The following is a 12,110-nucleotide window of genomic DNA, read 5'->3' on the forward strand; positions in this document are numbered from 1 at the left end:
CTACCAAAAGGCCTGATTGGTGGAGTGCTGCAGAGATGATTGTCCTTCTCGAAGGTTCTCCCATCTACACGGAGAAACTCTGGAGCTCTGTAAGTGACCACCGGGTTCTTGGTCACCGCCGTGACCCCTGTCCAAGGCTCTTCTCCACCGTTTGTTTTGTTTGGACAGGCGGCCAGCTCTAGGAAAAGATTTGGTGGTTGCAAACTTCTTCCATTTAAGAATGATGGAGGCCACTGTGTTCTTGGGGACCTTCAATGCTACAGAAATGTTTTGGTTCCGTTCCCCAGATCTGTGTCTTGACACAATCCTGACTCAAAGCTCTACAGATAATCCCTTCGACCTCATTGCTTGGTTTTTGCTCTGACATGCACGGTCTTGAATCTGTGTTTGAAATTCACTGCTCTACTGAGGGACCTTACAGATAATTTTATGTGTGGGGTACAGAGATGAGGTAATCATTCAAAATCTTGTTGAACACTATTATTGCGTCCATGCAACTTATTATGCAACTTTTTAAGCACATTTTTACTCCTGAACTTATTTATTTCAGCTTTTAATTTTTTATACAGTTTTATTTCATTTATTGATTATTCCACTTTGACATCATGGGGTATTGTGTGTAGGCCAGTGGCAAAACAATCTAAATTAAATCTATTTTAAATTCAGTCTGTAAGACAAGAACATTTGGGGGGGAATCAAGGCCTGTAAATACTTTCTGAAGGCACTGTATATGAAAGTGATGTTTTTTGTTTGTTTACCAGTCAATAATGTTTCCCTTCACTTCCTCACATGCTCCCCATTTACCCTTAACTCTGCCCTCCACCTTCCCTCCAGGTGATCACTAAGGCAGAGATGATTGAGTACTATGACGTGAGCGGCTGCTATGTGCTGCGACCCTGGTCCTACTCTATCTGGGAGTCTATCAAGGAGTTCTTTGACCGCGAGATCAAGAAGCTGGGTGTGGAGAACTGCTACTTCCCCATGTTCGTCTCGCAGGCTGCCCTGGAGAAAGAGAAGTCCCACATAGCTGATTTTGCCCCAGAGGTGTGTGTATTGAGGGGGGGGTGATGGGTGTTCTGACATCTTGTGGTGAGATGTGTTTTCAGTGTGTATCGAGCCCTATTGGAAATCCTGGTCCTCGCTTCTCCAGTGATTTGTGTGTGTGTGACACCACCATTTTGTCTTTTTGGAATGCTCAAGAAGATCTTCTTTTAAAATGATTTGACACATTTGAAGTTAACTGTGTTTGTGTCTTCTGGCCTCAGGTTGCCTGGGTAACACGGTCAGGGAACACTGAGCTTGCCGAGCCCATCGCTGTCCGACCCACTAGTGAAACTGGTAAGAGACACACACCTTCCCACCTTCTGTCAGTCCGTAAGGGTAAACTTGATGCATTGAATTTCCAGATGCTTTTCTCTGTCTCAAAAGCTTTATTGTTTAGGTGTATATCATGACTATATTTGTATCCATGACGCTCACCACTTCTACCCGGTCTCTCTTCCATACAGTTCTAAATTTACTCATTGACACTGACCCATACATAGGGTTGGGCGGTATCCAGATTTTAATACTGTCATACAGTTTCTGTACCACCTCTCTCTTCTTTTTACAGTGATGTACCCTGCCTACGCCAAATGGGTCCAGTCCCACAGAGACCTACCTATCAAACTCAACCAGTGGTGCAACGTTGTGGTCAGTGTCCACTCCACTAATGATAATTGTCATATTCACCATCGTTTGGGGTCAATTCCAGAAAAAAATATCTTAATTGGACGAGCCCAAACCTACTTAAAATGGAAGACGCCTAACCATGGCCAGTGTTTCCACTGTCTTTTGGCAGAACCCTTTTGGATACCTTAACAGAATGGATCCAGAGTTTTACTCCTTCTCTCGTTTTCTCATTTATTTAATTTTTCATTTTCTTCCTCAGAGGTGGGAGTTCAAGCACCCCCAGCCCTTCCTAAGGACCAGAGAGTTCCTGTGGCAGGAAGGACACACAGCGTTTGCCACCAAAGAGGAGGCCGCGGAAGAGGTAACAAGGTCAATTTATTTTCAACTGTCCTTGAGACTAGATCTTACTTTTCTGTCTTGAATGTTGAGTTTGGACTTGTCATTTCTGGGGAGTGCATTCAAACAATGCTTGAAGGCAGACTTGGTAAGTCTCATTTACTTCATTTGTATTTATGAAAAATCACAGTTGGAGCGACAAAACAAACCCAGGTAAGATGTCATAATGTGCTCTATCTGAGAGTTTTCAAGCAGCAGCTGGGCCAGCCACCCTTTGAAACCGTCAGTGTCAGGCAGCTGGTGTTCTCGTTTGCTTGTAGCCTACAAGCGTGTACGCTACTCTACTGTATTGTAAATATGCATAAGCTGTAAAATGTAAATCTCATTTACATAGACAACGGTAGTGGCTTAATCTGCATGATCTCTTGCTGTGCGAACACTTACCTGGAAATGTTGACCATCAGCAACTATAGGATTTATTCGCCACCAAAAGGTTGCGATGGTAAATTTAACATCCAATAGGAAAGCACTTAGCCCGCTAGCAACTCTGCAAAGTTTGCAAGTAAGTGCATGAATGTTTATTTGGCTAAAGGCTAATCACCCACCTATTTGCAAGCAATGCGTGTGTGGAACTAACGTAATCTGTTTGCTAGCCAGCAAAACTAGCTAGGTTCACCTACCAATAGTAGACCGAGCTGGCTTTCGTTATTATTATCCGCCCAACTAGCAAGAAAATATTCTCAATCCCTTGCTGAATGAAAATCCCCCACAATTCCAATTTTCATTTAGAAGTTCAAGCGAGCAACATCAAATCCTGCGCATCATCAGCTGTTGCACACAGACAACTGATTGACAGCCAGGAGCCAATATTATTAACCGTTCCAACATGCATTTGTCAGCTAAATAACACTTTTATTCTTGATCACTCTAATTTAAAATGAGTCTCATTTGTAATTCTAGGGATATAGCTAGATATATGTATTGTTGAGTGTTGCTGTAGTCGTGGATGGATCAGAAGAAAAGAGAACGTGCCACAGAGAAATGATCAATAGGCCTATGCGTCATAATGACTTGGAGAAATCTGTGAACAAAGCTACTGCACTTATCATTTGTAAAACTGTCATTTGAATCACTTTGAAGTGACCCAAATGGCAAATTAGTCTTTCATCTCTACATTTAGAGATGTATAAAACCATTTTTCTCCCTCAACATACCTTTTGACCCCCCCCCTCCTTTAGTCTTTTAATAAATACTGACTCATCTTCTCCCCGTCTGTGCATGTGTCCAGGTGTTACAGATCCTTGACTTGTACGCACGGGTCTACGAGGAGCTGATGGCCATCCCTGTGGTAAAGGGCAGAAAGACAGAGAAGGAGAAGTTTGCAGGAGGAGACTACACTACCACTGTGGAGGCCTTCATCTCTGCCAGTGGCAGAGCCATCCAGGTACACTTATAGGCTGCCGCTACATTTGGATTTTGTACCACAAAATTCTTGATTGAGACAGTAGTTGTTTAATGGGTGTAGGTGTAAGCAAAATGTATGAAGGTCCTATAAAATTGCTGGAGCCTTCATCCATAAGTGCTTATATCCATCACGTTCATTCAGACATTAATTGAATTAAAGCTCACCTCAAGTATTTGAAAGTCTGCAGCCTTGTCAAATTCAGTGCTTCCTTTATAATGGACCGCACTGGCCAAAATGTCTGCCACAGTGAACCTGTAGTTAATGGGCCTCACATCCCATTTTCCATGGATGATGGGGATAAGTTTGTACTACGGACAATAAGGCCTATTCGTTGATTTCAGATTTTCCCTGTCTCTTTTCCTAGCCCTTTGTAAGCAATCTATAGGAAGTTCTCCTAAAATGGCTAGAGCCTTCAACAGTTCTTGCCCATGGTTAATTCTGGCCTAATAGAGGACTAGGGGAAACTTGGCCTCTTAGCCGAAAAACCAAACCAAAGACACTAGCTTGTAATGCAGTTTTATAAAGCACAGTGAAATACTCTCTATCAGCAAAACAACCTCTTAGGCACACTTTTATTGATGCTTAAGTAAATGTTTCCTCTTCCTCTCAGGGTGCCACCACCTTTCTATCATCAATTCGTCTTAATGTAAAAACATGATTCATAAAATACACTGCTCAAAAAAATAAAGGGAACACTAAAATAACATCCTGGATCTAAATTAATTAAATATTCTTGTTAAGGCTCAGTAGTGTGTGTGGCCTCCACGTGCCTGTATGACCTCCCTACAACATCTGGGCATGCTCCTGATGAGGTGGCGGATGGTCTCCTGAGGGATCTCCTCCCAGACCTGGACTAAAGCATCCGCCAACTCCTGGACAGTCTGTGGTGGATGGAGCGAGACATGATGTCCCAGATGTGCTCAATTGGATTCAGGTCTGGGGAACGGGCGGGCCAGTCCATAGCATCAATGCCTTCCTCTTGCAGGAACTGCTGACACACTCCAGCCACATGAAGTCTAGCATTGTCTTGCATTAGGAGGAACCCAGGGCCAACCGCACCAGCATATGGTCTCACAAGAGGTCTGAGGATCTCATCTCGGTACCTAATGGCAGTCAGGCTACCTCTGGCGAGCACATGGAGGGCTGTGCGGCCCCCCCAAAGAAATGCCACCTCACACCATGACTGACTCACCGCCAAACCGGTCATGCTGGAGGATTTTGCAGGCAGCAGAACGTTCTCCACAGCGTCTCCAGACTCTATCACGTCTGTCACATGTGCTCAGTGTGAACCTGCTTTCATCTGTGAAGAGCACAGGGCGCCAGTGGTGAATTTGCCAATCTTGGTGTTCTCTGGCAAATGCCAAACGTCCTGTACGGTGTTGGACTGTAAGCACAACCCCCACCTGTGGACGTCGGGCCCCCATACCACCCTCATGGAGTCTGTTTCTGACCGTTTGAGCAGACACATGCACATTTGTGGCCTGCTGGAGGTAATTTTTCAGGGCTCTGGCAGTGCTCCTCCTGCTCCTCCTTGCACAAAGGGCGGAGGTAGCGGTCCTGCTGCCAGGTTGTTGCCCTCCAACGGCCTCCTCCACGTCTCCTGATGTACTGGCCTGTCTCCTGGTAGCGCCTCCATGCTCTGGACACTACGCTGACAGACACAGCAAACCTTCTTGCCACAGCTCGCATTGATGTGCCATCCTGGATGAGCCGCACTACCTGAGCCACTTGTGTGGGTTGTAGACTTTATTGGGGGTGTCTTGCTAATTGCCTGTCATTTCCACCTGTTGTCTATTCCATTTGCACAACAGCATGTGAAATGTATTGTCAATCAGTGTTGCTTCCTAAGTGGACAGTTTGATTTCACAGAATTGACTTGGAGTTACATCGTGTTGTTTAAGTGTTCCCTTCATTTTTTTGAGCAGTGTATATATAAAAAACAAGCTAAATGGTTCTCTTCCTCTCAGGGTGCCACCACCTTTCTATCATCAATTCATCTAAATGTAAAAATATGATTCATAAAATATATATAAAAAGCAAGTTGAATGGTTCTCTTCCTCTCAGGGTGCCACATCCCACCACCTGGGCCAAAACTTTTCCCGGATGTTTAACATCGAGTTTGAGGATCCCAGAAAGCCGGGCGAGAAGCAGCTAGCCTACCAGAACTCGTGGGGCATCACCACCCGCACTATCGGCGTGCTCACTATGGTACATGGGGACAACATGGGCCTGGTGCTGCCCCCCAGAGTTGCCTGTCTCCAGGTATGTTTTGATCTACATTTTAATTCCACCTTTATTTTACCAGGCAAGTCAGTTAATAAGGACTGCCTGGCAAAAGGTAAAGAATTTCACCTTTTATTGGCCCTAGTCAAATTCTATAATCCTGCAATTTCTCCTGCTCTTCTCTTCCAGGTGATCATCATCCCGTGTGGCATCACAGCCTCCCTGCCTGAGGCTGAGAAGGAGTCTCTGCTGGCCCAGTGCTCCAAGTACCTGGCCCGGCTGCAGAGGGGAGAGACCCGGGTAAAGGCCGACCTCCGAGACAATTACTCTCCCGGCTGGAAGTTCAACCACTGGGAACTCAAGGTAAAACCACCACTCACGGTCTTGTGTGGCTCAGTTTGTAAGAACTGGCTCCACAACGTCAGGGTCGTGGGTTCGGTTGTCACTGGAGTCATACACTAAACATTTTGCACTCACTGTACTGTATGTCTCTTTGGATAAAAGTAGTTCTTAAATGGTGTATATTATTATTATTATTATTGTTGCAATAATCCCCAGAACCCTTTCTAGGGGCATTAGAACGTTTGCTGCCTTGTCTCATTCAGTGCTTCCTCTAAAATGGACCGCACTGGCCAAAATGGCTGCCACAGTGAACCTGTAGTTCATGGGCCTCATGTAACTTTTCCATGGATGTTGGGGATAAATTTGAACTACTGACAATTGGTTGATTTCAAGGATAAACTTCTCATCAGTCCAATTGAAAGGAAATGTCTGCATCTCTATACTCTCTCTCTTTCGCTTTCTTTCTTGCTCTCCATCCTCTCTCCACCCCTCCTTCCATCCCTCTCTCTCAGGGCGTGCCCATTCGCCTTGAGGTGGGTCCTAAGGATCTGAAGCAGGGTCAGTGTGTGGCCGTGAGGAGAGACACGGGGGAGAAGATCATCCTGCCCGAGGCAGACACAGAGAAGAGACTCATACAGCTACTGGAGGACATCCAGACCAACCTCTTCAAGAGGTATGCATATGCTGATCCACACACCAACTGGAGGGAATCAAGGGCAATATCTTGTAACACCCACAATCCCTCTCATTCTCACTCTCTCGCGCTCTCTGAGCTTCTGCACAGGTGCTAACATGCACGCGCACACACACATAGTGTGACTAATATGCCTCTTCCTCTGTGCTGCAGGGCATCGGACGACCTGAACAAACACATGGTGGTAGCAGACTCTATGGAACAGTTCCAGAAAGACCTGGACCAGGGCAGGGTGTGTTACGTTGAAGTTTGTTTCTGTTAGATTCCCAATCATCAGATGAATCGTTTCCATGTCTGGCTGGCTTAAGTAATATAAATGAACTGACTTACATTTATTTGTATTATGTTGATAACCACAGATTGTCCAGATCCCCTTCTGTGGAGGCATCGAGTGTGAAGACTGGATCAAGAAGACCACTGCCAAGTAAGACTCACTCAAGTACCACTCAATGACTGAGATGCATGCTAACATTCACTGACTATACCAAACATTAGGAACACCTCCCTAACACCTTCACATCAAGATGCGTTATCTGCTCTAAGTGAAGTGTTACCGGTGCCCCTCTCTCTCTCCCCCTCTGCAGGGACCAGGATCTGGAGCCCGGTGCCCCCTCCATGGGTGCAAAGAGCCTGTGTATCCCCTTCAAGCCCCTCAAGCCCCTGCAGCCGGGTCAGATGTGCGTCAGTGGCAAGGAGGCCGCACAGTATTACACCCTGTTTGGCCGCAGCTACTAAATACAGTCTTAAGTGGCTTTCTCTCCTCGATCTGGGATATGAGAAAGAAGCGGATAGGTGAAAGAAAATACTTGTGAATAAAGATTTGTTTTCACCTATCATGCGCTTTCAAATCAGCAGAGATGGAGAAGAGACGAGGAGATGACGTCTCTTTAGACTATTGAGATATACCCAGAGTCAACACCTTGTAGTGTGTTCCTTTCCTTTTTACCCTAACCTTGCAATGGTGGCCCAACCCCTCAAGATTGACAAGACACTCTCCATAGTCAGCTATTTTCTCCCACTAGCCCCAAATGTAACAAAAAGGACCCTTTCTTTATACCCAATGACACAATCTTTATATTTTTGTCCCTTTCTCACTCCCACCCTACCTTATCTCAGGACCTTTCCCAGGTAGAAAGATGACATGGTACTCAGGCAAGATGTTTCCCACTAACTGAACTGATATCGTAGCTATTGGGGGTGTACTATAGGTGGGTGGTGAGGGTTGACCCCTGCAGGTTGTAACCACATTTGTCCCCAGTACAAACTCATAGGAATACTGCATACATCATGGAATAAGGAACTATCACATACATGTAATTACCTGTACTTGAGTTCCTCTAACGCAATTCTAAAACTTTTCTATAATAAAGGGATTCTCAAATTCCACTGTATAGGCATTATCATTTGAGAGCTGTTTTTACCTGTACATTATCTGCACTTAATCTGTAAAGGGGGGGATTGTGTTGATGATCGTCCAAGCGAGTGCACACATCAGGAGGAAGAGGGACTTGTTCAGTTGCGGACAGGACAGAAATATTTGTTTTGTGGTCAGGTGTGGAAAAGTGAAACTGTCCACTTTCCCAGGGTTTTTATTCACATTACAAATGAATCAGTGATTCAAAAGTCAGGCAATCAATTGAGTTTTATTTTACTATTGTAGGCTACAGTAATTTTTACCTCCAATATAATTGATCATGCACAATGATGTGCCAAATATATGATTTACTGCATTGTTATAGATCAGGTATTCCCAAACTGGGATACACGCAATGCCGTCGGAGGTACGCCAAATAAAAATATGATTCACATTTTCAAATATTTTTTATTAGAATAATTCTAAACATTTTCAAACAGTCCAATTAAATTTTCGAACGGGGCTGGCTATACATTTGGGTGAGGTTTTTTTCTCGCCTGAGTAGCCTCGTTTCACTGCGAAAAATAAAATGAAACCATGTAGTGCAGAGAGAAATAACAACACTATGTCAAATACAGGTAGCCTAGTCAAATAATTAACATCCAATCACATTAACTGTTACTCTCTTGCGGGAATTCCACTAACGGTACATATGTAGCCAAACGTAGCCACTGCTCATTCCGTTTGCTCGAAAATGAATAAATGGTTAAAAACAAAAATAGGCCCGCGTCCATAGACACATACCAGCTCTACTGCTACTACCGGCAGAATATAATAATACCTGCATCTGTCGACGACACAAGTTGTTCTGCTTCCACAAGCACATCCAATGCTAGCATCAGTAATTCTAAATGTGTTGTTAGCCCAGCTAGCATGGACACTGACAGTTGTGAATCTGATGCAGCTGAAGAGATACTGCCCCCTTTCCCGGGAAAGCACCGAACAACAGACGTGGACGTTGGACCATCAAAGACGCACAAATATGATGAGAAATAAACTCAGCAAAAAAAGCAACGTCCTCTCACTGTCAACTGCGTTTATTTCAGCAAACTTAACGTGTAAATAGTATGAACATAACAAGATTCAACAACAGACATAAACTTAACAAGTTCCACAGACATGTGACTAACACAAATGGAATAATGTGTCCCTGAACAAAGTGGGGTTCAAAATCAAAACTAACAGTCAGAATCTGGTGTGGCCACCAAGTGCATCTCCTCATGGACTGCACCAGATTTGCCAGTTCTTGCTGTGAGATGTTACCCCACTCTTCCACCAAGGCACCTGCAAGTTCCCAGACATTTCTGGGGAGAGCGGCCCTGTCCCTAGCCCTCACCTTCCTATCCAACAGGTCCCAGACGTGCTCATTGAGATCCAGGCTCTTCGATGGCCGTGGCAGAGCAGTGATATTCCTGTCTTGCAGGAAATCACGCACAGAACGAGCAGTATGGCTGGTGGTATTGTCATGCTGGAGGGTCATGTCAGGATGAGCCTGCAGGAAGGGTACCACATGAGGGAGGAGGATGTCTTCCCTGTAATGCACAGCCTTGAGATGGCCTGCAATGACAACAAGCTCAGTCCGATGATGCTGTGACACACCGCCCCAGACCATGACGGACCCTCCACCTCCAAATCGATCCGACTCCAGAGTACAGGCCTCGGTGTAACAGTCTGAGCATTGGAGGGATTGTGCGTTCCTGGTGTAACTCAGGCAGTTATTGTTGCCATCCTGTACCTGTCCTGCAGGTGTGATGTTTGGCTGTACTGATCCTGTGCAGGTGTTGTTACACGTGGTCTGCCACTGTGAGGACAATCAGCTGTCTGTCCTCCCTGTAGTGCTGTCTTAGGCGTCTCACAGTACGGACATTGCAATTTATTGCCCTGACCACATCTGCAGTCATCATGCCTCCTTGCAGCATGCCTAAGGCACATTCACACAGATGAGCAGGGACCCTGGGCATCTTTCTTTTGGTGTTTTTCAGAGTCAGTAGAAAGGCCTCTTTAGTGTCCTAAGTGTTCATAACTGTGACCTTAATTGCCTACCGTCTGTAAGGTGTTAGTGTCTTAACGCCCGTTCCACAGGTGCATGTTCATTAATTGTTTATGGTTCATTGAACAAGCATGGGAAACAGTGTTTAAACCCTTTACAATGAAGATCTGTGAAGTTATTTGGATTTTTACGAGTTAACTTTGAAAGACAAGGTCCTGAAAAAGGGACATTTTTTTTTTTGCTGAGTTTATCGGCTACGTATACTATTTAAATATAAAATCCTCCCTTGGCATAATCAGACTTACAATATTATCAATACATAAACCTAAATTACTTGCACTGCTATCTCAGTGTCTAATCCTCCAACATAGCTGCATAGCAATAAACAGATCTGTCCTCTGTGTTAGCTAGCTGATCAACTTCACGATTAAGTAATAAAAGTATTTAAAAAAGAATCAACCTTGTTAACGTGGACTGAAGGGCATTAAGTCCAGGATTATCAGAGTGCAGAAGCCAAGCGCAGTCATTTAGGGTCTGTTTGCAGCAGATAAGGAAGTTCCTTCTCTCCGTCTTCATTTGTGGTGTTGTTGCTTCAAATTGACTGAACACTGATTATTGAAAGGAGGAGCTAGGGAAATTGGCAGTTAAATTCGCATTTTAAACAGTGCGTTAAGTTGGCGCGTGTAGGTGTGTATTTAGTAGCTGTAGGCGTTTAATTTGACGTGTGCAGGACCGCTTGCAGCCGTTTATTTAGCACATGTTGGACCGCATGCCAGCACATTTGCACGAGCTTATTTGACGCGTGTAGGAGTTAACTTTGCGCGTGAAGTTAATTTTGCGCCTGCACCTGTTTACTTTACACACGTAGCATTAAAAAGATTGCGTTTTGACTACGTGCTTTATGACCCAAATGGCGTTCCATAGTTAACGTGCGTGCAAGCAGTTGCTCCCGATGCCACTTGAGTACACTGCAGCATCCACCGAGACGCTCTTGCTGCCAAGGGAATGGCTGACAGCTTGAAAGACATTTTGGGCACTACAGTGAAAATGGTTAACTTTGTTAAAGCAAGGCCCATGAACTCTCGTGTATTTTCTACACTATGCAATGATATGGGCAGCGACCATGTAACGGTTTTACAACAGCAGCGCTGGTTATCAAAGGGAAATTGAGAGACGAGCTTAGTTTTTTTTTTACTGACCATCATTTTCACTCACGACCTGCCTATCTGGGTGATGTTTTTTCTCGCCTGAATGATCTGAATTTAGGATTACAGGGACTGTCCGCAACTATGTTCAATGTGTGGGACAAAATTGAGGTTATGATTAAGAAGATGGAGCTCTTCTCTGTCTGCATTAACAAGGACAACACACAGGTCTTTCCATCATTTGTATGATTTTCTTTTGTGTAAATGAACTCAAGCTTACTGACAATGTCAAATGTGATATAGCGAAGCACCTGAGTGAGTTGGGTGAGCAATTACGCAGGTACTTTCCCTGAACGGATGACACAAACAACTGGACTCGTTATCCCTTTCATGCCCTGCCTCCAGTCCACTTACCGATATCTGAACAAGAGAGCCTCATCGAAATTGCAACAAGTGGTTTTGTGAATATTTAATTTAATCAGAAGCCACTGCCAGATTTCTGGATTGGTCTGCGCTCAGAGTATCCTGCATTGGCAAATCGTGCTGTTAAGACACTGATGCCCTTTGCAACCACATACCTATGTGAGAGTGGAATCTCGGCCCTCACTAGCATGAAAACTAAATGCAGGCTCAGAAAAGGATGTGTGTGGAAAAGGATTTAAGACAGACTCCAATACAACCCAACAATGCAGAGTTATGTGCATCCTTTCAAGTATGCCCTTCTTATTAACCTGGGGTGAGTTATTCACAATTTAATGAACAAATAAAGTGTTATGTAAGACGGCTAAATAAAGAGCAAAATTATTGATTATTATTTGTGCTCTGGTCCT

The 12,110-nt window shown here is 44.5% G+C and overlaps 1 protein-coding gene and 2 non-coding genes across 3 annotated transcripts in view; all 3 read left to right on the top strand.

Moving 5' to 3' along the window:
- The window catches only part of LOC139383347 (glutamyl-prolyl-tRNA synthetase 1), a 94,334-nt gene extending 86,222 nt beyond the window's left edge, over nucleotides 1-8,112 (top strand). Inside the window, exons 24-34 of the mRNA XM_071127852.1 lie at nucleotides 835-1,044; nucleotides 1,266-1,338; nucleotides 1,613-1,692; nucleotides 1,931-2,032; nucleotides 3,296-3,451; nucleotides 5,537-5,734; nucleotides 5,885-6,058; nucleotides 6,550-6,710; nucleotides 6,885-6,963; nucleotides 7,091-7,155; nucleotides 7,316-8,112. Of these exons, the coding sequence (XP_070983953.1) occupies nucleotides 835-1,044; nucleotides 1,266-1,338; nucleotides 1,613-1,692; nucleotides 1,931-2,032; nucleotides 3,296-3,451; nucleotides 5,537-5,734; nucleotides 5,885-6,058; nucleotides 6,550-6,710; nucleotides 6,885-6,963; nucleotides 7,091-7,155; nucleotides 7,316-7,466 (1,449 nt within the window). The 3' untranslated portion in view covers nucleotides 7,467-8,112. The remainder of the gene's footprint in view (nucleotides 1-834; nucleotides 1,045-1,265; nucleotides 1,339-1,612; nucleotides 1,693-1,930; nucleotides 2,033-3,295; nucleotides 3,452-5,536; nucleotides 5,735-5,884; nucleotides 6,059-6,549; nucleotides 6,711-6,884; nucleotides 6,964-7,090; nucleotides 7,156-7,315) is intronic.
- LOC139384237 (small nucleolar RNA SNORA5) lies at nucleotides 3,655-3,792 on the top strand. Its single transcript, XR_011628827.1, has one exon. It is a non-coding gene; the product is annotated as a small nucleolar RNA SNORA5 (small nucleolar RNA).
- Nucleotides 6,281-6,417, top strand: LOC139384238 (small nucleolar RNA SNORA5). Its single transcript, XR_011628828.1, has one exon. It is a non-coding gene; the product is annotated as a small nucleolar RNA SNORA5 (small nucleolar RNA).
- Nucleotides 8,113-12,110: the final 3,998 nt, after the last annotated feature.

The sequence above is a fragment of the Oncorhynchus clarkii genome, chromosome 25 (genome assembly GCF_045791955.1).
Source record: "Oncorhynchus clarkii lewisi isolate Uvic-CL-2024 chromosome 25, UVic_Ocla_1.0, whole genome shotgun sequence".
Lineage (NCBI taxonomy): Eukaryota > Metazoa > Chordata > Actinopteri > Salmoniformes > Salmonidae > Oncorhynchus > Oncorhynchus clarkii.